The sequence below is a fragment of the Lytechinus variegatus genome, chromosome 7, assembly GCF_018143015.1.
Source record: "Lytechinus variegatus isolate NC3 chromosome 7, Lvar_3.0, whole genome shotgun sequence".
Taxonomy (NCBI): Eukaryota; Metazoa; Echinodermata; class Echinoidea; order Temnopleuroida; family Toxopneustidae; genus Lytechinus; species Lytechinus variegatus.
Window position 1 is genome coordinate 13,286,500 of NC_054746.1, and position 26,188 is coordinate 13,312,687.

General features: G+C 35.2%; 1 protein-coding gene and 1 long non-coding RNA gene across 3 annotated transcripts in view; one reads left to right on the top strand and one right to left on the bottom strand.

Moving 5' to 3' along the window:
- Positions 1-614: 614 nt before the first annotated feature.
- The window catches only part of LOC121418477 (solute carrier family 13 member 5-like), a 38,857-nt gene continuing 13,283 nt past the window's right edge, over positions 615-26,188 (bottom strand). For both annotated transcript variants that reach the window (XM_041612382.1, XM_041612381.1), the window contains exons 7-13: positions 23,691-23,783; positions 21,796-21,900; positions 10,947-11,050; positions 8,994-9,229; positions 7,396-7,557; positions 4,631-4,768; positions 615-2,471 (exon numbers count right to left, since the gene is read on the bottom strand). In XM_041612382.1, coding sequence (XP_041468316.1) covers positions 2,298-2,471; positions 4,631-4,768; positions 7,396-7,557; positions 8,994-9,229; positions 10,947-11,050; positions 21,796-21,900; positions 23,691-23,783 — 1,012 coding nt within the window. In that variant the 3' untranslated portion in view covers positions 615-2,297. The remainder of the gene's footprint in view (positions 2,472-4,630; positions 4,769-7,395; positions 7,558-8,993; positions 9,230-10,946; positions 11,051-21,795; positions 21,901-23,690; positions 23,784-26,188) is intronic.
- LOC121418478 lies at positions 25,047-26,139 on the top strand. Its single transcript, XR_005970469.1, has 3 exons — positions 25,047-25,238; positions 25,658-25,734; positions 26,018-26,139. It is a non-coding gene; the product is annotated as an uncharacterized LOC121418478 (long non-coding RNA).

Sequence of the window (26,188 nt, forward strand, 5' to 3'; positions counted from 1 at the left end):
TATGTTTGCTCCCCTCAAAAAAAAATCATTAGTGGGGCAATCACCCCCTGCACCCCCCCCCCCAGGATCGACGCCTCTGCCTTATTTACTGGTATGATTACATATGTAAATGTAAATATTAATGTTAAACGTTTTATGTTTATACAGAAGCGTTTCTATACCTTTTGGATATAAATGTGATTACAAATACTTTATCATTCGCAGAGCGAATCGATATATTTTTTGATCATGCGAGCGTGCTGATTTCATACAAATATCATTATAACCTTTATCTATATACAAACACAGAAGAGACATGATAAAGAAAATCATCATTATAAGAAAGCTTTCACAGCTCTGTAACCATTTATCGTACTAACAACTTGCGTACTAAAATACACTCAATGCATGAAATTTAATTCATATAATACTTAAAAGAAATAATTGGTAAGTAGAATTAATGATGCAGCATAAGAAGTCGTAAATCATTATGTACAATCATATTCCAGGTCTTCTAAACGGGAAATATCCTAAAGATATTAAAAATTCAATATTCGATTCTTTCTACTTTCTCAACTTCATAGCGATGAGTAAATTAATTAAGTCTTACCAGAAACCACATTTTTATTGCGCTCTTATACACTAGAAAAGATCACAAACTGCAATATATTTTGAGTATCTATCATTGATTTATAAACTTTTATTTGAAAATCAACCGGAGAACATATGGCAGTCTGCATCCCCCCATGAGGATCAATGACTGGTCAAAGGGCCATGAATTGCTTAAATCCTAGGTGGCTGAATAACGAGACTACCATTCTACCAATTGAACTGAATAATATGTATCTGAGTACTACACAGTATATAAAGTAATAGTATTTTCTGATTAAGAAAAAAAAAACATTTACATGAAAAGAAACACGTTCTAATTCAATAAAGAAGTGGGTATATTGGATACACGTTCTTTCCAAAAGGTTTCACAAATGTTAACATACTACACTAGCCCATCACTCTCAACTGCTAAAAAGGTTAAACAATGCTACAGATGGATCAGATTCGAGCGAAATTAAATGAGAATCAAAAGAGAAAAAATATTTACCATGAGCTTCTATATCTTCATGCTTTATTAAAATTATAATACTTAAAAATCATGTTCAATTAAGAAGAGAACAAAAGATGTAAAATGAGTCATATGGAAAATTTGAGGAGCTAAACAAATTCCAGAAAATGAAATCTAGAATACATCAACAAACATCATTTATAATTAAAGAACAGGGATTTTCATAAGATTCTTATTTCTGCTGACCCAATGAAGGAAGGTAGTGAGAAGGGATCTCGGAGCGACTTGACCGAGTAACATAAGACAATGGTTGGAGAGGTGTGATCACAGAAACTGAAGCTATTGGGTGCAAATAACCTAGGGCCTTTTCACACGTGAATCTTGAGATAATTATCATTGTAATGATGATTGCAATTCGTATTTAGAATCATCGGACCTTTCACACGCTCGCCCGCGGCTCGCGAACTGATTTGAATTCGAATTCCCGAGCGATGGCGGTATATGTCATTGGTGACTTAATTGCCAATCAAAGCACTGCATCGCAAATACAACCTGCAATGAGTGCGTGACAACTGTTTTATCTACGGAAATGCTTGAAAAGTCACGTAGGCTCCGCCCCCCAAAAAGACGTTTTGGAGGTCAAGCCTTTTACACGCAAAATCCGTACCATAATTTGAGTGAAGTTTAATTGGAATTCATCTCCGGAGTAGTCCAGATGCTGGCCCTTCGAGATTTTTATCTCCTCCACTCTCTGCGCACAATCCAATGCACGTTTTCCTCCAAACTGCACTTACCCGCGCGATCACTGGGTAAGTACAGTTTGGAGGAAAACGAGCAGTGGGTGGTGCGCAGAGAGTGGAAGGAAAACAAATCTGGAAGGGCCAGCATCTGGACTAACCTTGTGATTGTGATTAGCGCTCGTGATTCTAATCATGTTCTAGTTTGGTTTCACACGTGCTAAAAAAACAATTGTTATTATAGCCTTATTCTTCACTGGAATCATTCGAATTGCGTTTTTTTTACCGTGTGAAAGGGCGGCTAGTGTCTTTTGAAACAAACAGATGCCATTCAAAAGCAATATCACTCAAATTATAGAAAATAGTATGGAATTTCAAACAAGAGGATACACTGAAAACGAAGAAAATTATCCTATTATAAAGATATTCGAAAGACTTTATTTTGAAAGATAAGTATACTGATGCAATTTCTTTCTTTTGTCTTTTTTTCAGCTCAAATTTTTCTTCAACAGGGTCTTATCTCAAAACGGCACCGATGTAGAGTTATGGAAGATATTATCTGTTGCCATGGCATTCATGGTGTTATTGGCCCAATCGGGAAAGTGTGCGATGTCGAAAATCAACCGACCGAGTGTGTTCATGAAAAGCAGCAGTATACAGATACACGTGAAGTTTAGGAGACAGCCTGTTTTTACCTGTTGAAAAAAAAAAAAATTTAAAAAAAAAGATAATTTACTGCCAAAGTAACTGAAATTTACGTTTAAAATGATAGTCGTATAGCAATATGCTTCAAGTATACTGAAGTGTCCACCACTATGCGTTATTCCATCAAGGTTTGGGGGACGATTACGCCACTATTTAAAGGTCAAGTCCACCTCAGGAAAATGTTGATTTGAATCAATATTTCAGCACAACGCTGAAAATTTCATCAAAATCGGATGTAAAATAAGAAAGTTATGACATTTCAAAGTTTCGCTTATTTTCAACAAAATATTATGAACAAGCCGGTTACATCCAAATGAGAGAGTCGATGATGTCACTCACTCACTATTTCTTTTGTTTTTTATTGTTTGAATTATACAATATTTCAATTTTTACGAATTTGACGATTAGGATCTCCTTGCCTGAAGCACAAAATGTTAAAATAAAGGAATTCCACGTGTTCAGGGAGAAATGAAACTTCATTTCACATGACAATGACCATGATGACGAGAAAATGAAAATATTTCATATTTCATATAATAAAATACAAAAGAAATAGTGAGTGAGTGATGTCATCAACTCTCTCATTTGGATGTAACAGGCTCGTTCATATAACTATTTTGTTGAAAATAAGCGAAACTTTAGAATGCCATAACTTTCTTATTTTACAACCGATTTTGATGAAATTTTCAGTGTTATGCTTGTTGAATTTTTCTCTTTTTATTCAAATCAAGTTTTTGTTGGGGCGGACTTGTCCTTTAAGGGTCTGTTGCACAAAACTTAGCTATTTACTGATCATAAGATTGATTGTACAATGTGATTAATGTAATTAAGTATTCAAACAATATATTTCATGATCAATTTGATAGGTTTTGTCTTACGGGTCCCTGATCTGGGGGCCCTTTCATAAAGCTGTTCGTTTGTAAGTGACTATGAGTAATCTTATACCAATTATAACAAATTCAGAGGTTTACATCATTTCACATTAGAAAAAGTATTTTCTCATATGAGACCAACAAGACTTTGAGGACAATAAAAACAGTTTTATTTGTAAGGAGGTAACATAACATCGAGAGAAATACACTCATCTGTAAAGCTCGTTTACATTTGATACGCGTTCATCGTACTATAGATTAGTCTACGATTAGTTTGTTGGAGGCATCATTTTTTTAAATGTTATTTGCAGCCATCGTGAAAGGCCTTTCACAATAATCGATCCCCGATTATTTTACGACCGCCTGTATCTTTTTTTTTTTGGGGGGGGGGGGTGACGCCCGTCGATCGCTGGTGTCTTAAGAGCATCCGCACTCGGTGTGGGCGATCGTACAAACCCGAGGCGGTGGTCGTAGCTGGTCGCCTGTGAACTTTGAAAAAATCCAAACACTGTCAAATGCGATCGATTGACTCGCATCAGCTTGTACGAATAGTACGACCAGTCTCACTGGATTCATTCAATCGTTGAGCGATCGATCGTATTGCTTCACGTGGACACTCGCTACTATGCAATCGGTTATGCAACTATTGAGATTGGTGTGAAACCAATCGCAATCACTTGTGCAACACTCGCATGGGAGCACAAGACCACACGCACGAGCATTATGCGAATAAATGCGACTTACTGGTCGGTTTTGATGTACGGCAGCTGTTGCATTTGTGAAAGCCTTCTTGCGATCTTATGAAATAAGAAGAGCAATGAATGCAAATTGCAGCCTGCCGTGTGACCAAACGGTCGCGAGTGGTCGCAGACCAAGTGTGAAAGCAGCTTTAGGCACAGTAAGGGACCAGAGACAAAGAGATCGTATGATGTCCCTGTGTTGATCGTAGGATGACCCTCAGGTGATCGTAAGATGTCCCTACGATGTTTCTAGAGGCAAGGGTCCTACGATATTGAAAAAAATATATAAATCCTGGACCCTACGGCAATCGTTAATCCGTACGAAGCTCTTACGATAACTTTACGCGACCCTAAGGAGATTGTAGGATTAGGAGATACGATTACCCTATGATGATCGTAGGCCAAATATAAGCTGGTTTAAGCGACAAATTGTACAAGTGATTTGAATTATTTATTACATAGATCGATGCAACCAATCGTAAAATTAATTATCTGATCAATTTCTGCATGCTAAATAAAGAGGCCTAAACGTCTTACCATATCAATGACGGTGATTTCCTTGTTGGCGAATGCTATGGCATTGGGCGGGGTAGCTACAGGAAGCATGAAGGCGAAGGAGGCACAGATAGTCGTAGTAAGCATCAGATATAACGGATTTATCCTCATCGCGACGGCCTGTCGATACCGAAAAGAGGCACAAGATGTTATCTTTATGTTGGTCAGCGCCACAATGTCTTTAATCATGCCATTAGGCCCAGAAAATTAGGTCTACAAGTTAACACAAGGATGAGGACCAATTTGATAGGAGGCAAGCCGACATTTAGTGACATCGTTTTTATTCTAATTATATGGTTACAAGTTGCCACACCTCTTTTTATGAAACCCTATTTCTTCTTTTTTTCTTTGCTTTTCTCTTGATCCCGGCGGTGTTGCCCCTGTTTTTCAAACACCATGTTCTAATAAGCAGTTTTTCTACATCTATTTAGACTTTTCCTGATGTAGCAAGTTGCCCAACAAATTGTTTTGTCACAAATACCGGACTATTATAAATTTTTACGACTGAAGATATATAGAATCTTATTTGATTATTATGGTCTATCACCGAGTTCTCGCGTGTGAAATCTCTATGTCTAAAGTCTAATTGAAGCGTGTCGTCCGCTGAATATTGAAAGAATTTTATTAAATACATTTGCGATGCATATACAATATTGATCAATAGGGAGAAAATGCAAGAAAGTTAATACATGACAACCAGTTGCATGAATAGAATAATACTTACTTAATGAAAGAAATTTTAGAAAACAAAATGATACATATAAAATATAGAATTCAATAAAAATAAACATGTAACCTGAAAAGTACAGAAGGTTTTAAGGTGCCATCGACTTGTAGAGAAGGCGAGATAATTATAATAATAATTAATAATAATAATAATCATTATAATAACAAATTCTTCTATACCGCATATCACATCATGAATATAACATCTCTGCGCTTCCGAACGACTTCGATATTGTTACCCTGGCTGTTGCCCCGGGGACCTCGACACGTCTTCAGTACGTGTTCGGGCTGCCGCAGTAACCCTGGCTGTAGCTTGGCGGCAGTAATTTCTTACCGCTCACACGCATTTCAAGGATTTTCTTGGAAATTAATCAAGGCCACGGTTATACGCGCGCACGCTATATAGATGAAAAAATAATTCTCGCCATTTAATCTTAACATGTCAACATTTTTTTATACGTCGATTTGGCGAATGTATCTCGCCATGTCGACATATTATTTTCATAAGTCGACTAGACGAGATATTATATCTCGCTATGTTGGCATACAAATTTTCATATGTCGACTTGGCGAGATAACGCATCTATATAGCCAAGTTGACATGCAACTATTTGTATGTCGACTTGGCGAGATAACGTATGCCTCTATGTTGACGTAATAACGTTATCATGTCGACTTGTCGAGATAACGTATCTATATAGTATGGAAGCTTAAAAGTGCCACCGAGATGTTGAGATAATTATCTCGGGAAGTCAACATCTTGATAGCAAAAGATAAGATGACGAGATCCCAGATCTCATCATGTCGACATCTTTTAGAAGAGATGATGACATGACAAGATCCCGGATCTCATCATGTCAACATCTTTAAGAAGAGATGATGAGATGACAAGATCCTGGATCTCATCATGTTGACATCTTGTAGAAGAGATGATGAGATGACAAGATCCCGGATCTCATCATGTCAACATCCTTTAGAAGAGATGATGAGATGACAAGATCTTGGATCTCATCATGTCTACATCTTTAAGAAGAGATAATTAGATGACATGATCATGGATCGAAGATCTTGTCATCTGACCATTTCTTCTAAAAGATGTCGACATGACGAGATCCGAGATCTTGTCATCTCATCATCTCTTCTAAAAGATGTCAACATGATGAAATCCGGGATCTTGTCATCTTATCATCTCTTCCAGAAGATGTTGACATGATGAGATCTGGGATCTTGTCATCTCATCATCTCTTCTAAAAGATGTTGACATGATGAGATCCGGGATCTTGTCATCTCATCATATCTTCTAAAAGATGTTGACATGATGAGATTCGGGATCTTGTCATCTCATCATCTCTTCTAAAAGATGTCGACATGATGAGATCTGGGATCTCGTCATCTTATCTTTTGCTATCAAGATGTCGACTTCCCGAGATAATTATCTCAACATCTCGGTGGCACTTTTAAGCTTCCATAATATAGCCAAGTTGACATGCAACTATTTGTATGGCGACTTGGCGAGATAACGTATGCTTCCATGTTGACGTAATAACGATATCATGTCGAGTTGTCGACATGTTATTTTCATAAGTCGACTAGACGAGATATTATATCTCGCTATGTTGGCATACAAATTTTCATAAGTCGACTTGGCGAGATAACGCATCTATACAGCCAAGTCGACATAGAACAATTTGTAAGGCGACTTGGCGACATAACGTATCTCTCCATGTTGACATGATTACGTTATAATGTCAACATGGCGAGATAACGTATCTACATGTATATAGCCAAGTTGACATGCAACTATTTGTATGGCGACTTGGCGAGATAACGTATGCTTCCATGTTGACGTAATAACGTTATCATGTCGACTTGTCGAGATAACGCATCAATATTATTTGTATGTCGATTTGGCAAGATAACGCATCTCGTACGTCATCTAGACAAGTCGATGGCACTTTAATGCTTCCGTAGAAAATACAATCAACAATCATATAAAATGGATTGAAAAAAATCAAACTTGCCATCTCTGCAACAATAGGAAGAAAGATGGTCGTGGTGACAACATTGGCAGTAAGCTCTGTTAGGACTGAGAGTATAATGGCTGTGATGAAAGCCACTGCAAGTGGAGGTATCCCGTAAAAGATTTCAAACTGTTCGGCTAACCATAATGATAGTCCAGATTCCTAGAAAATCAGACCAGTAAAAGAGGGGGGGGGGGGGGGGGGTCAGAGAGAGGTTTAAAGAGAGAAAGAGGGAGGGCGATAAAAGAAAACGACTAAAGCCTGATTTTTTCTAACTTAAAATGCATAAAACGATGCTAAAATATAAGTGTAATAACATTTTCAAAATGCATTTTATGTCCAAAGATGTTCCGCATGAAGGCTGTTTATCAAAAACACCTTATCAAATGAAAGTTTTTTTCTCAAACAATATTTTCAAACAAATAAAATTGACAGAACAAGCAACTTCTGCCCCAGAAAATTGGAGAGGTGAAGAAAGAAGGATTTAAATGGGATAACCGATTATTTAAAAACAAATAAATATTTACGGAATTTCATTGCAGACATATCCAGTCTTGCTGATCTTTTTTTTTCATAACTCGTTGAATCGAGAATGAATGAATAAATGAAATATTAACGTCAATCATCACAACTTTTCAATAAACACGCACATTGCATCGGTAAATAAACTTCTTATCAATCAAACGTATTTGGAACCCTCATAAATATGACACGAACAAATAAAGTTTGATCAGGGGCGGTGACAAGTTTTTTTATAGGGACAAGAGCAAGGTGACTTTAATCATTGTGATGTAATTTTTTTCTTCTTAAAGGTCAAGTCCACCCAAGAAAAATGTTGATTTAAATAAATAAAGAAAAATCAAACAATCATAACGATGAAGTTGTCATCAAAATCGGATGTGAAATAAGGAAGTTATGATATTTTTTAGCTTCGCTCATTTTTCACAAAATAGTTATATGCACAACTCCGTGATATGAAAATGAGAGAGTCAATATCCCCACAATCACTATTTCGTTTGTTTTTTATTGTTTGAATTATACATTATTTCAATTTTTATTGATCTGACAATCTTGACCAACTTGACAGAATAAAAAAATGCTAAAACAATTGTAATTCCAGATGCTCATGGAGAGAAAATTAGAAGATTCAAATTTCATATAATAAAATACGAAAGAAATAATGAGTGAGTCGGATATCATCAGTCCCCTCATTTGCATACAGACCAGGATATAAATACAACTTTTTTTCAATTTAGCAAAACTTTAAAATGTCATAACTGTCTTATTTTGCATCCGTTTTATGCTTGCTGGATTTTGTTTCTTTTTATTCAAATCAACTCTTTGCTGGGGTGGACCTGTCCTTTAATTGAATAACAGGGTTACAAGTCTATGGGTAATAAACGACCCAAATCTCTCTTTTCGACACGCCTTTTCACCCGTCTTCTCTATTTCTTTCTTCTTTCTCATTTTCTTTCCTTTTCTCGTCTTATTTGCCTGTTTCTTACTACTTGAAAATTCACAGGGGTGTACGCCTTCCCTGCCCCCCTCTCCCTGAAGCGCAGCCCCTGTGTCTGGAGGATCGCTATCTTTTTACTCACTACACATCCATCTGCTAGGGCGAATCCTCCGCCTACAACAATGAGCACACCCCATGGTATCTTCTCGTGTACGATTTCCCAGTTGATGAGCGCGGGGATGCACTTCACTTTGGCTATTTTGGGGCGACTTTCACGCCCATTGTCACCATCGATATCGTCTTCATCACTATTACCGCCAGCAACACTTGCACTTTCACCGTTTGCTACGATTCTTTCTAGATGACTATTGGCTGATTCTGTATAATTTATTTTAAAAGGATATAAGATGTACATTTTGAACCTATACAGCTCATCAGCTTTAACATGAAAAATCGCATGGCAACAGGGCAACATCACTTGAGGAGGGGTCAGGGGGCAACCATCCCCTCATGACTTGAAAGAAGTAAAGACATAAATATAATTACAAAAAAGGGGAATGGGAAGTAAAAAGGGAAAAATAAAACACACAAAAAATATTTTTTTGGTTCTTGTAACTCTTTTGTAACCCATATTTATTCAAAAAGAAATAGCGTAACGTGTAGTGTTTTTTTATACCCCCCCCCAATCAAAGAAATCTGGAGGCAGCCCCCGAGTATTAGACTTGACAAACTAGCACATAAACGATGTGGAGCTCATCCGGGGCATCTCACAACGAAATTTAATTTCAGCCCACTTGGCGCTGTAGTGAATTATATTAGTGACATAAATTGAGGAAAAAGAATTGAAATTGATGAAGAAGTGACTTAGAAGAAACATTTTTTTGTGATTTATGAATACATTTCATATAAATTAGCATAAATAATTTTCTAGCCAAAATTTCTAAATTTCGTGTAGAACGTAGGTGAACCTCGTGTAGCTCCCAGGCGGAACCAAAAAAATCAAAATCAGTCAACAAATAAATATCAAGTAGTCTTTGTGAGTTTTGAAAAATGTGCATAAATAAGCATATTCAATGAGTTTCAAAATTCTATGTTTAATCTCTTATCCCCACCTAGAGATGTCATATAAAGCAAACAAAATTGAAATTGATCAACAAGTGACAAAGAAAATACCTTTTTTGTGATTTATGAATACATTTTGTAAAAAAAATAGCATGAGTAATTTCGTAGTCCAAATTTCACAATTCTGTGTGGAAATTTGGTGACCCTCATGTAGTTTTACCAGATGGATGAAAAAAAAATCAAATTAGTCAAGACATAAAGAAGAGACATTTCCTGTGATTAATGAGTACATTTTGCATAAATTAGCATGAGTAATTTTCTACTCAAAATTTCATAATTCTGTGTAAAATTTTGGGAAACCTCATGAAGCTCGACCAGATGGAAGAAAAAAAATCAATATCGGTCAACAAATAAAGAAGAGGCATTTTAGTGTGAAGTTTTAAAAATACACATAAATTAGAAGAAATTTTTCTAGTCAAAATTTCAAAATTCTGTGTACAAGTTTGGTGAACCTCATAAAGCTCTACCATATGAAAGCAAAAAAAAAATTAAAATCGGTCAAGAAATAGAAAAAAAAGCATTTTTGGTGAATTTTGAAACTGCACATGACATAGCATATTTACTGAGTTTCGAAATTCTGTGTAGAAGTTTTGAATCCCCCACCTAGTGCTATCATTTAAGGTAAACAGAACTGAAATCGGACTTGAAATGATGAAGAAGCATTTTGAAATTGTGGACGGACGAAAGACGGCGGACGCCACGCCACGGCATAAGCTCATCTGGCCCCTCGGACCGGATGAGTTAAAAATGAAATGAATAATTATGTGGGAGAAATCTCCATTTTATCTCCATAATTAAACACATGTGCTTTTACAAATAAAGCTTCCGCCCGGGCTATTAGATATATATTTTCAATTTTAGGTCCAAAATGAAAAAAAATAATAAAAAAAGAAAGAAAGGTGTTCACTTTTTTCCACTAAGGTACTTCAACTTCCAATATCTCGTAGAAAAATAATGAATTTTGTTGGCTTACCATGCATTTGGCGGTCCCTGATTCTTATCAGACGTAGAGGTCGCTCAGATGGGAAACAAAAGAGAGAAATGGCGATCAATATGGTCGGCGCTGAACTTTTGACGCTGGAAGATTAAAATCACAAATAAAATATGAGTGAAAATTATATTTAACAGCATCAATTCGTGATAAAAAAAAAGTTTTGTTATATTTCTACTATGTTGTTTTCACGTCACTGATGGCATTCATTATGACAATATGGCCCTACAGGAGCTCGAAAAGATTTAATGAATTGTGAAAATAACGCTTTCATGATGCATAGTAGGCCCTACAGCAAGCATAGGCATGATAGCCGATTATTACCTATACAAGGCATTTTAGGAGATAAAGAAAAGTCATATTTCGCTCGCTACTTTCAATACAAGACCAGCGAGGTAAATATTTGTCATGTTGCCCTCCCCGGGCTTTGCCAATAGAAATCCTGTATACAAAATAGAGGGCAATATTGGCCATATTTCTGCTAGTGCGCTTGCGCAGTAGGAGCCGATTTCGATCGCAAATTTCTGTATTTCAGAAATTTGACTGGAACGAGTTTCTGAACCAACGCATTGTAGATAATGCGAGGCGCGGCCAGTGCATATTCAAAAGCCGATTAAATCGGCATTTGGTTCAGAACCAAAAGCCGATGCAGAATCGGCTTTTCGTTTGCGTTTACACGTTGTTACAGCTCGCGGTTCAGAACCGCGAGCCGATGCAAAAACCTGAAATGATACGCACACCAACAATATACGTCATAATGAAGACAACGCTGGATCAGAGCGCTTACAATTACGTCACAATGGTAAAGTAAATGAAATGCGCACAAATTGCCGATGCAGAATCAGCTTTCTGTTTACACGTAGTAAAAGAGCCGATTCTGCATCGGCTCGCGGTTCAGAACTTACTACTTTGGTGGTGCAAATTGCCGGTTCTGAACCGCGAGCCGATGCAAGTTACTCGCGTTTACACGCTATGAAAAAGCCGATGCTGCATTCAAAAGCCGATTAAGTGTAAACACGATAATATACACAACGTAACCCAAGCGAAAGATTTCTACGCGTTGAGTGTACGTGCGCGCAATTTATGATGCGCGACTGCAAGGTAACAATTCCGTCACAATTGCTTATTAAGGGTTACTTCACTGAGGTCGTGAACATGAAATAGTAGTGATAAGCAAACGGGCATATAAATTGTTCCAATTACTAGCTTGAATTACATATTGTACAGCCTTAGGTAATAATAATAATATTGACTGGCTCTTCTTCCAGGAAACGTCAAATATGTCGCCCTTAAAGGAACCATATTGACCTCGTCTAAACACTTGGGCCAATATGATTCTGTTGCGGGCGACATATTTGATATTCCCTGAAAGAAGAGTCAATATTTATATAATATTGACTGGCCTTGAGGGGAACATCAAATATATTGTCAGCAAATGAATCATATTGGCCCGAGTCTTTAGACGAGGGCAATATGGGTCATTTAAGGGCAATATATTTGATGTTCCCCGAAAGAAGAGCCAGTCAATATTTTTATTATCATCCAAATCAGATATCTAGAGCAAAAATCATGATAATGGGGATATTTCTTTTAAAAACAGAGTTCTATTGTGTCATGTTAATATCGGTCTCGGCTCTGCACTTTACCATTACGACGTACTTGCAAGCGCTCGGATTCAGCGTTGTCTTTATTATGACGTATATTGTTGGTGGGCGGATCCTTATGAAGCGTATCTCTTTACACGCATCCACAAATTCCCGGATGTGAGACCAGGGAAAATACAAAGGTATATTTTGCTTCGTCTCTGCATGCAAAGTAAATACGCGCACTGAGACCGAGGAAAATACAAACAATATACCTACCCTTCCCGATATTCAGAAAATGTAGGGCAATACGGTTTTGTAAATGACCAGCTCAGATGTCTGATACGGGTGATAATACGAGTTAAATCAGGGCCATAAGTAGGGGTTCTGCTTGTATGTGTTTCTCAATGTTTGAATATTTTCAAAGTGTGTGTTCATGATATACACGATGTACACACGAGGTTAAGGGCGGTATGGATCAGTGGCGTTATTGGCCAAAATGGCGTATGGGGCGAGCGATCAAAAAATATGATCTTTATGAATGCAAAAACCTGAATTTGTGATAAACGAAGCAATATCATATTTCAACACTTATCATTTTATTTCCTCTTTTTTCTTTATCATGACTTTTTTTTGCATGCATGGGGGAGGGGGGGGGGGGTGTTGCACCCACAAATGTAATAACGCCCACAAATGTAATAACGCCCACAAATGTAATAACACTTTACCCACAAATGTAATAACGCCCACAAATGTAATAACACTTTACCCACAAATGTAATAATTTCACCCACAAATGTAATAATGCACTTTACCCACAAATGTAATAATTTTTGATCGCCCACAAATGTAATAATGACTTTACCCACAAATGTAATAAATTTGAAGGGATTTTTGGCAAATCCGTTCTGAACTAAAATCGTATAGTAATGCGTTCATATAGCACTAAAGTGCAAAGTCTCTTTTCCTGACCCAGTTAATTAACAAATTATAATATAAATCCAAAGTCTTTATTCCAGACCCAGTTGTTTCAAAAATTATAATATAAATCTAAAGTCTTTATTCCAGACCCGATTGTTTACAAAAAGATAATATAAGTCCAAAGTCTTTTCTCCAGACCCGGTTGTTTAAAAAATTATAATATAAATCCAAAGTCTTTTTCCAGACCCTGTTGTTTCAAAAATTATAATATATATCCAAAGTCTTTATTCCAGACCCGGTTGTTTAAAAAAATAATAATATAAGTCCAAAGTCTTTATTCCAGACCCGATTGTTTCAAAAATGATAATATAAGTCCAAAGTCTTTTCTCCAGACCCGGTTGTTTCAAAAATTATAATATAAATCCAAAGTCTTTATTCCAGACCCGGTTGTTTAAAAAAAATAATATGAGCCCAAAGTCTTTATTCCAGACCCGGTTGTTTCAAATATTATAATATAAGTACAAAGTCTTTATTCCAGACCCGGTTATTTAAAATATAATCATATAAGCCTAAAGTCTTTATTCCAGACCCGATTGTTTCAAAAATGATAATATAAGTACAAAGTCTTTACACCAGACCCGGTTGTTTCAAAAATTATAATATAAATCCAAAGTCTTTTTCCAGACCCGGTTGTTTCAAAAATAATAATATGAGCCCAAAGTCTTTTCACCAGACCCGGTTGTTTCAAAAATTATAATATAAATCCAAAGTCTTTTTCCAGACCCTGTTGTTTCAAAAATTATAACATAAATCCAAAGTCTTTATTCCAGACCCGATTGTTTCAAAAATGATAATATAAGTCCAAAGTCTTTTCTCCAGACCCGGATGTTTAAAAAATATTAATATAAGTCCAAAGTCTTTTCTCCAGACCCGGTTGTTTAAAAAATTATAATATAAGTACAAAGTCTTTATTCCAGACCCGGTTGTTTAAAAAATAATCATATGAGCCTAAAGTCTTTATTCCAGACCAGATTGTTTCAAAAATGATATTACAAGTCCAAAGTCTTTTCACCAGACCCGGTTGTTTCAAAAATTATAATATAAATCCAAAGTCTTTTTCCAGACCCTGTTGTTTCAAAAATTATAATATAAATCCAAAGTCTTTATTCCAGACCTGGTTGTTTAAAAAATAATGATATAAGTCCAAAGTCTTTATTCCAGACCCGATTGTTTCAAATATTATGATATAAGTCCAAACTAAGATACGATAATGATGTTCCGGTGGAATAAACATGAGAATCGAGCCTAGTCTTCTCTCCAGACCCAGTTAATTAAAACTGGTGGAATCAAAGTCTTTGTTGTTGTTTTAAATTATACTGAACGTATTGTGAATATACGCGCTATGAGTAAATTGAGAATCAAGCATAGTCTTTTCTCCAGACCCGGTTATTTAAAACTAAAAACTAAAACCCTATATAGTAATGCCTTCATATAGCACAAAAGTCCAGTCTTTTTCCAGACGCAGTAGTTTCAAAAATTATAATGTAAGTCCAAAGTCTTTTTTCCAGACCCAGTTATTTCAAAAATTATAATATAAGTCCAAACTAAGATACCATAATGATATTCCAGTGGAAAAAAGGAAAATCGAGCTTAGCCTTTTCTCCAAACCTTGTTATTCAAAAATTGTAAATAACAATACAACAACAACAAAAACCGTATAAAGACCCCATAATCTTATAAATGCTGGATAACATGGATATATAGCGTAGTCTTTCAGCCAGACCCAGTCATTTGTTTTTCAAAATAAGGCTAAGAGTAAAAATATAAATAACTCCAAATCTAATACCAAGCAATCCTTGAACCTAAGAACATGTTCTTAAAAAGAGGTTTAGAATGTTGTCTTTATTCCAGACCTAATCATTACAAAAATTACGAAAAAAAATCTTCTTACATAAGACCCTATCATATTCTCTTGGAATAACATGAGTTGTAAAACGTACTCTTTCCTCCAGACCAGGTTATCTAAGAAATTAATTAAAAAACAAAATCAAATCTAAAACCAATTTTTAAAATTTATACCCAGTAAAAAATATGTTTGTACCCCACACCCAGATTCTTTTGTATAATAATACTAAGACCCCTACAAAACATTGTAGTTATGCATTTGCAAAGAAAACGTCCATTTTCCAGACTTGGTTATTATTTAAAAATAAAATTGTCTAAAACAAATACCCAATAATCTAACTACTGTGGAATGACATGGAGATCGATTGTAGACTTTCCTCCAGACACAATTATTTCAAGAATAAAAAACAATAAAACCCAACCCCCAACAACGAATCTAAGAACCAACAATCCTCAAAATTAAGACCAAGTACAAAAGCACATGTTTAGAGCGTTGTCTCTATTCCAGACCCAGTCATTTACAAATTAATTCAAACAATCTTAAAAACATAAGACTTTGTCATATTCTTATTCCTGTTGAATAACATTATTATTATGCTTAGACCTTCGTCTACACCCAGCTATTTATAAGATAAACAAATATTGAAAAAATCAAAGCTAAGACCAATCTTTAAAATTAAACCCAGTTAAAATGCTTGGGTTTAGAGAGTTGTCTTTACCCCACATCCAGTTCTCTTAAAATACAAATTAAGCAAAAGATTAATCTAAAAACTTAGACACCAGCATCTCTCAAACTATAAAGCCCTTTGATAAGGCATACCGTAAGTTGGTATACAACTTGGTTTTGTTTGATGGAAGTGAAATGAATAAAATTGAATTGAATTGAATACCACAAAAACGTCAAATTAATAAAAGGTGTAAATATTCAGATCTGAATGGTACGCGCCTTAAAAACCCAAAATAACAACAACAAAAACGTTATTCTACATCAATGATATTGTGGCGTCTTTGTTAATATTGTTTGTCTGTTTTTATCGTTTCTAATAATTTCCTATTTTGAAATAACTGCATGGGTCTAGAGCAAAGACTACACCATATTTAAAGACTGGGCGTTGTGGCGTGCGCCTGTAATCAAAGCTATGTGGGGAAGTTACAAATTGATGCAGAGGTTCGAGGTTCGAGCCCTTGTCACGTCTTTCGGATGGTGACGTTAAAGGTCGGTCCCAGACGTAAATAATCATATCTGATTGAGACACGTCTGACAAAACTCAAACACACACACCCACACACGTTTGCCCCCTGGAAAGATTAAACCTCAAGATGTTGATGGACCTGAATCCACCGAGGGGACAGCCTAACTCCGTAACTCTGGTACGGGTGTGGGAGGGGGCTCTTCTTTCTTTGCCTGTCTCTCTTTCAGTCATTTCAAATCAGTTTTTGTCTCACCTGCGAAGCAAAGTGAGACTATAGGCGCCGCTTTTCCGACGGCGACGGCGGCGGCGGCGGCGTCAACATCAAATCTTAACCTGAGGTTAAGTTTTTGAAATGATGTCATAACTTAGAAAGTATATGGACCTAGTTAATAAAACTTGACCATAAGGTTAATCAAGTATTACTGAACATCCTATTAGAGTTTCATGTCACATGACGAAGGTCAAAGTTCATTTAGGGTCAATGAACTTAGACCATGTTGGAGGATTCAACATCGAAATCTTAACCTGAGGTTAAGTTTTTGAAATGTCATCATAACTTAGAAAATATATGAACCTAGTTCATGAAACTTGGACATGAGGTAAATCAAGTATCATTAAACATCCTGCATGAGTTTCACGTCACATGACCAAGGTCAAAGGTCATTTAGGGTCAATGAACTTTGGCCGAATTGGGGATATCTGTTGAATTCCCATCTTAACTTTGAAAGTTTATGGATCTGATTCATGAAACTTGGACATAATAGTAATCAAGCATCACTGAAAATTTTGTGCAAGTTTCAGGTCTCAAGATTAAGGTCAAAGGTCATTTAGGGTCAATGAACTTTGGCAGAATTGGGTGTATCTGTTGAATTACCATCATAACTTTAAAAGTTTATGGATCTGATTCATGAAACTTGTACATAAGAGTAATCAGATATCACTGAACATCCTGTTCGAGTTTCAGGTCACATGATCAAGGTCAAAGGTCATGTAAGGTCAATGAACTTTGGCCATGTTGGGGTTTTTTGTTGAATAACCATCATATCTCTGTAAGTTTATTGGTCTACTTCATAAAAAGTGGACATAAGAGTAACCATGTATCACTGAACATCTTGTGCGAGTTAGAGTAGTATTCAAAGTCAGCACTGCTGCTATATTGAACCGCGTGATGCAGGTGAGACGGCCAGAGGCATTCCACTTGTTTTCCTATCTTATCACTTCTTGATCACATAAATCCTCTCTCTCTCTCTCTCTCTCTCTTTACTTAACGGGTCAATATAACCACAGAAAATATATCTTAGGCCACTGAGATTATTGGAATTGTAACTAATAAAAAAAATGCTGAATATATTACAAATGGTGCTTGGTACACTGAAAATTTAAAGTACCGAAGAACTTGTTAAAACTTTATCCCCTCTTGCTAGAATGATTTTCTTTTATATAATATCTCATAGATCGTCGATCAACAACCTTATCGTTTACGGGAAGTAATCCCCATATTGTGTGCAGATATCTTATTCCTCAGTTTTTTGTTTTATATGTATTTAAAGGTTTTGTGTGTTTTTTTCATAAAAAAAGGAATGAATATACAAGAAATAATAACAATAAACAAGTGGAATGCCTCTGACCGTCTCACCTGCATCACGCGATTCAACATAGCAGCAGTGCTGACTTTGAAAACTGCTATAACTCGCACAAGATGTTAAGTGATACTTGGTTACTCTTATTTCCACGTTTTATGAACTAGACCAATACACTTACAGAGATAGGATGGTAATTCAACAAATACCCCCAATGTGGCCAAAATTCATTGACCTCACATGACCTTTGACCTTGATCATGTGACCTGAAACTTGCACAGGATATTCAGTGATACTTTATTACTCTTATGTCCAAGTTTCAAAAGTCAGATCCATAAACTTGCAAAGTTATGATGGTAATTCAACAGATACCCCCATTATGGCCAAAGTTCATTGACCTTTGACCTTGGTCATGTGACCTGAAATGCACACAGGATGTTCAGTGATACTTGATTACTCTTATGTCCAAGTTTTATGAACTAGACCAACATACTTTCAAAGTTATGATGGTAATTCAACAAAAAAAAAACAATTCGGCCAAAGTTCATTGACCCTAAATGACCTTTGACCTCTACCATATGACCTGAAACTTGCCCAGGATGTTCAGTGATACTTGATTACTATTATGTCCAAGTTTCATGAATCAGATCCAAAACCTTTTTAAGTTTTGATTGTAATTCATCAGATACCCCCAAATCGGCCAAAGTTCATTGACTCTAAATGACCTTTGACCTTGGTCATGTCACGTAAAACTCATGCAGGATGTTTGGTAATACATGATTAACCTTATGTCCAAGTTTAATGAACTAGGTCTATATATTTCTTAAGTTATGATGATATTTCAAAATCTTAACCTCGGGTTAAGATTTGGTCTAACATGGTCTAAGTTCATTGACCCTAAATGACCTTTGACCTTGGTCATGTGACGTGAAACTCTAATAGGATGTTAAGTAATACTTGATTAACCTTATGGCCAAGTTTCATGAACTAGGTCTATATACTTTCTAAGTTATGATGTCATTTCAAAAACTTAACCTTAGGTTAAGATTTGATGTTGACGCCGCCGTCGCCGTCGGAAAAGCAGCGCCTATAGTCTCACTCTGCTATGCAGGTGAGACAAAAAGAAGTAATACAAATAATACTAAATAAAATTGTTACCCTACTTCTCATACAGTGGGTGGCAAAAATAGTCAATCATGACTTATTGCCAAATAAAAACATGGAATGCAATGGTTATCCCCTCTTGTTAGAATGTTTTTCTTTTATATAAAGATCGTCAATCAACAACTTTATCGTTTTCGGGAAGTAATCCCCTATTGTTTACTGATATCTTATTTCCTAGTTTTTTTCATATGTATTTTAATGTTTTGTTATTTAGGTTTTTTCAAAGAAAAAAGGAAGGAATATACAAGAAATTATTTTTTTAAGGACAAGTCCACCCCAACAAAAACTTGATATGAATAAAAAGAAAAAAAATCAACAAGCATAACACTGAAAATTTCATCAAAATCGGATGTAAAATAAGAAAGTTATGGCATTTTAATGTTTCGCTTCATTTCGCAAAACAGTTATATGCACATCTCGGTCGGTATGCAAATGAGGAACTGATGACATCACTCACTCACTATTTCTTTTGTATTTTCTTAAATGAAATATGAAATATTTTTATTTTCTCGTCATTGTCATGTGAAATGAAGTTTCATTCCTCCCTGCAACACGTGGAAATTTATTATTTTAACATTTTGTGCTTTAGGCAAGGTGGTCCTAATCGTCAAATTCGTAAAAATTGAAATAATGTATAATTCAAACAATGAAAACCAAAAGAAAGAGTGAGTGAGTGACATCATCGACTCTTTCATTTGGATGTAGCTGGCTCGTTCATATAACTATTTTGTTAAAAATAAACAAAACTTTGAAATGTCATAACTTTCTTATTTTACATCCGATTTTGATGAAATTTTCAGCATTGTGCTTGTCTGATTTTCCTCTATTGATTCAAATCAACATTTTTTCTGAGGTGGACTTGACCTTTAATGGTTGCAGGGTCTTTGTTTTGTTGTTGTTGTTGTGTTTCTAATGACTTTTATAACTGGGTCTGACAGAAAGACTAAGCTACATTTCCATGTTATTCAACATAAATAGGATCGTGGGTCTTTGTTTTTTTTATAATTATTATAATTTTTGAAATAAATGGGTCTAGAAAAAAGACTTTGGACTTATATTATAATTTTTTAATTAACCGGGTCAGGAAAAAATATTTCGCATTTATGTGCCATATAAACACATTACTATAAAGTTTCAGCTTTTAGTTACCGGGTCTGGAGCAAAGACTATGCTTGATTTTCAATTTACCATTAGCATTTTTATTCCACTGGAATATCATTAATGTATCTCATTTGGGACTAAAATTATAATTTTTGAAATAACCGGGTCTGGAAAAAAGACTTTGGATTTATATCATGATTTTTTTAAACACCCGGGTCTGGAAAAAAGATTGTGGATTCATATCATGATTTTTGAAACAACAGGGTCTGGAAAAGGACTTTGGACTTGCATTATTATTTTTTAAACAACCGGGTCTGGAATAAAGACTTTGGACTTATATAATCATTTTTGAAACAATCGGGTCTGGAATAAAGACTTTTGGCTCATATGATTATTTTTTTTAACAACCGGGTCTGGAATAAAGACTTTGGACTTATATTATTATTTTTTAAACAACCGGGTCTGGAATAAAGACTTTGGACTTATATTATTATTTTCTAAACAACCGGGTCTGGAATAAAGACTTTGGACTTATATTATTATTTTCTAAGCAACCGGGTCTGGAATAAAGACTTTGGATTTATATTATAATTTTTGAAACAACAGGGTCTGGAAAAAGACTTTGGATTTATATTATAATTTTTGAAACAACCGGGTCTGGAATAAAGACTTTGGGCTCATATTATTATTTTTGAAACAACTGGGTCTGGAATAAAGACTTTGGGCTCATATTATTATTTTCGAAACAACAGGGTCTGGAAAAAGACTTTGGATTTATATTATAATTTTTTAAACAACCGGGTCTGGAATAAAGACTTTTGGCTCATATTATTATTTTTGAAACAACCGGGTCTGGAATAAAGACTTTGGGCTCATATTATTATTTTCGAAACAACCGGGTCTGGAATAAAGACTTTGGGCTCATATTATTATTTTTGAAACAACCGGGTCTGGAATAAAGACTTTGGATTTTTATTATAATTTGTTAATTAACCGGGTCGGGAAATGAGACTTTGCACGTTTGTGCTAAATGAACGCATTACTATACGATTTTAGCTTAGAACGGATTTGCCAAAAATCCCTTCAAATTTATTACATTTGTGGGTAAAGTCATTATTACATTTGTGGGCGATCAAAAATTATTACATTTGTGGGTAAAGTGCATTATTACATTTGTGGGTGAAATTATTACATTTGTGGGTAAAGTGTTATTACATTTGTGGGCGTTATTACATTTGTGGGTAAAGTGTTATTACATTTGTGGGCGTTATTACATTTGTGGGCGATTATTACATTTGTGGGTGTAACGGGGGGTCCATAGTTCCATCCCCACCCCATCTGTATGCCTGTGGTAAGGGTAGTGGTACTACTTTTTTTTACTTACCCAGGAGGAAATAAAGATGCCCAGCCAGGAAAGACCTTGGGATCTTGGGTAATCCAGAGTGTTATAATGATCACGAAGTGTGCTAAGATAGCCCATTCTGCAAATCTTGTATTGAATTATGAAAACGATACAAAAGAGAAGAAAATAGTAGATTCAATGAAATGATGAGATAGCAAAGAAGTTCATAACAGTTATTTCTGATAGCCGTGACGTGGTGGTGTATATCTGTCTTGGGCATGAAAGTAGGCTGTATTAATCTTTCCTACAAAATACAAAATAGAATAAAGACTGTTAAAATTTGGATTATGAAAAATTTTAATAAATAAAAAATATCAAACAAATGATGCACAGATGTGAGTGCATTGACAGGTTTTGTGAGCATAAGGTAACTATGGAACTATTAAAACCATTAGGCGCAGCCGAGTGGGTTTAGACTGGATTCCATAGTTACCGTATGCTCACTATTCCTACCGATGCACGAACAAACCTGTGTATGATTTGTTTCATAGAATGGTGGAATTTTTTTGGCAAAGAGATATTATTACAACCGTGCATATATATTACCGACGTAGTATGGCTAGCCATTCATCCGGTAAATTTACCATGCATAAGTAAGTACCAACGCATGGCAAATTTATCGAATGCATGGCCGGCTGGCCATGCAATGATAATTGTTTATGTATGGTTGCCATTCTATGAAATATTTTGACTATGTGTTTCATGACTTTTTATACATTGCTGTATTTTCTAATCTTTATGCATGAAGCGAGAAAATTTATGCTTGAACATTCTTATATATAGACCTCTTTAAAACAATATTGAACAACAATCAGATATATATTATAAAACGTAGAACATAGAATATTAAATATAGAATAAGGAATGCAGATTATAGAATATAGAACATCGAATATAGCATGTAGAGTGTAGAAAGTAAATCTAAAATATGAATATAGAATATAAATAACGAATGTAGAAAATAGAATACAGAAAACAAAATAGAATATAGAAAATAAAAATAGAAAATAGAATATAGAAAACAAAAAACAGAACAAAGACTATAGATAAGATACGAATAAAAATAAAGAATATAGAAAAGAATATACATGTAGAATATAACATATGTAATAGAGAATGTAAATATAATAATATACAGATATTGCCTAATGGGGTGTGTAATATAAACATTCTTTGGACCGCCGGATTTGTATTTTCCCGAGCGGTTATATTAAATATGATTACGAGGGAAAGTATTAATCCTTTAGGTGGTCCAAAGAATGTTTTTTTTACACATCCCATCAGTCAATATCTGTTATATTAGATAGCCTCTAATGGTGAAGATAAAGTTACGCCTAACGATGCGTGCAGCATGTTTATGATATTCACAGTGATTGATTGAACTGGTATAGATCTAACGTTAGATCTTGATCTATAGATATCTTAGTAACGTTAGTCTAACGCAGTGAATGACCCTTTTCTATTCAAATCAACTTTGTTTAGGCCTAGCCCTAGATCTAAATCCAAGTTCGAGCCCAGACCAGGTCCAGAACCCAAGGCAGGCCGATAATGCATGGTAACATGTTATCCACAAGAGGGCGCCATACACGTAGAAAAATATATTCATGGACCGGTTGGTCAATATATTTATCGAAGGTGGACCGGCTGGGAAAATACATTGATTTTGATCATATCACGTGACGCGTTATGGACCAATCGCGCTTGGCTATCTAATATTAGAATATAGAAATCACAATAGAGAATATAGAAAATAGAATAATGAATGTAAATAATAGAATATAGAACACATAATACAGAATACAAATTATAGAATACAGAATATTGAATAAGGAATATATAATACAATATATGTATAACAAAAAACGGCCCTAACATACCTCACAGGACCGAGATCGTCATATGCTCGCTGTATTACTTTTCTAATCTCTTTGGATTTGGAGGCGCTCTCTCTGTTACTCTTACATCTGAAACTAAATATAAATAATGTTTATTCAGATGCCAATGTAATGAATAAAAAAAATAACCATACAAAGAAACACTACGATATTAATTATAACAGCATGAATGCCCAAAGTCCAACGCTTTACAGAATTTGATATACCTCGGAATTACATTCTTCACTTCAGTAGAATACACGTCGACAGATTTGTCGGAGTCTGAGGAAGGTGAAATTTAGCTGATTCTTAATCATAAAAACTCTGGTTTGATAGAGTTCCTTCTTTTCTACTGCATTTATTGAATAATGTTTAAAATTTTATCAACCTCAACAATTGTTTCGGGAGAGCTTTCATCCGTTCCTGTTTAGTTTCTCAAACCTTGAGATGTTCTCTTGGCAGAAAGGTCGCCCCAAATAATTGTTGAAAATTGTAGATGGTAGATCGAACATGAATTAATTTTTCATCCCCAACCGATGGCAGTTTTCTGTACTACTTTTATGTTTAGATACTGTGGTCTCGAGGAACATGCTGCATTGCACATGTTTTATTCTTCATATCGCCACGATCCCAGGTTCATATACAGGCCAAAGGAATGAAGTTCACGTCACAACATATGTGTGAGTATTAAAACTGGTTGATCAAAGTCATAGATCCATGATCAAATATCATTTCCTATATACGATTGCAATTCAATCTGATGAACCCTGTGGCTGTTTCATGAAGCTGTTCGACTTAAAGAATGACTTGCGAACCTTTCTGACGCGCTTAACCATCGCCAATAAACATTTTGGTGTACGGTATATCATGTACAATAAAGGGTCACCAGTCGTGGTCTTAACTTACGAACAGCTTTATGATACATCAACAAGGTACAATTTTTAATAGACATGGATGTCAATTGAAAGGATAAAATTGCGTTTTAAAGCGCGGGGGGGGGGGTGCTGAGCCGACAGTGTTGGGCTGACCATGCAAAAAGCAAAACAAACAGACATAAATCTGATTGTCACGTGAAAAATGTTGTATATACTTTTTTAATGGAGAGCTGAGAGTTGTAAATTGGATTTTCCTTGTATAATATTTCTCTTTAAAAATCTAGTTAAAAGAATACTATGTTTTATTATTTCATTTCAGTACATGTAGCATTTTAATATAAAGTATATAATAAATCTATATTTCACATTATATCTGTCAACTTTATCTTTAGTACTCTTTCTCCCTCTCTGTACTTCTACCAACTTTGACTTACTCTCTCCCTCTCTGCTCACTGGCTAATTTTTTCCCGCCTTTTTTGGAGTAGCAGTAATGCCAACTCATGTACCCCCTTTAGGGATGCTTTTGTACTTTGATGTGCACCATTGCACTTTTATTGTTAGCTAGGGAGAGAGTCCAGTGACTCATGACACTGGCAGTAGCCAGGGCATTCCCACTGTTTGTTGTTGAGGAAGAGACTTGTCCCTACAGAAGGAAGTTTAATTTTGAAGTAAAGAAGTAAGTTGATTTATATATATATTCTTATTTTAGTAAATTGAATGTTTATTTCATTGATATGTTATACTTACTGTGATAAGTATAAATGCATGTTATAATAATTACTCAGTTTTTGAATATTCAAATGGACAGAAAGCTCACCTGATAGAGATCTGTTATGTGCCTGAGTTTTTATTATTATATTATATATATATATATATATATATATTGCATTACCAATTGCTACATGTATAATATTCATTTTGATGTGATAATTTTAGTTTATTTGTGTAATTCTTGCACAGCTTTGAATAAAAGATACGAGTAAAAAGTCAGTGTCAATAGACCAAATAGAAAATCAAATGTTACCATAGCTATGTATTGCTTATAACTTGGATGTGTATATTTGTAAGTGACATTTATCAATTTGTATGTTGTAGGACTTCTGCAAGGACTTCCCTTGATGTACAATTGTACTTAAGATGTTGAAGCAAAATGCGGAATTAGTGTCTGACCGGTGAGTGCATGGTCTAGGGAGAGTTGTTCAATTTATATCATATTGTGGTTTTCTGAATACGAACATATTGTTGATACATTTTATTTCTAATGAAGGAAAAAGATATACTTCTTGATTTACTTTCGCTTTAATAGCCACTGGAGAAAATGTAGTTTATTGTCTTGATTGATAATGTAAATCTGTATTTGTTATGTTTAGAACTGTACTACTTTTCATACCGCTATTATGGAATGTGTGGTAATTAAATTAATCATGTGCTTGTTTATATTTTGTTATTATGCAGAGGCTGTTTTCCTTTGGTAAATAAAAGAGTTCAATGAAACCGCAGCCCTCGTGAGTCGTATCAGTGTTGTGTGGTCGTCGGCGCGAACCCTTTCATTAACTTACGAACAGCTTTATGATACATCAACAAGGTAAAATTTTTAATAGACATGGATGTCAATTGAAAGGATAA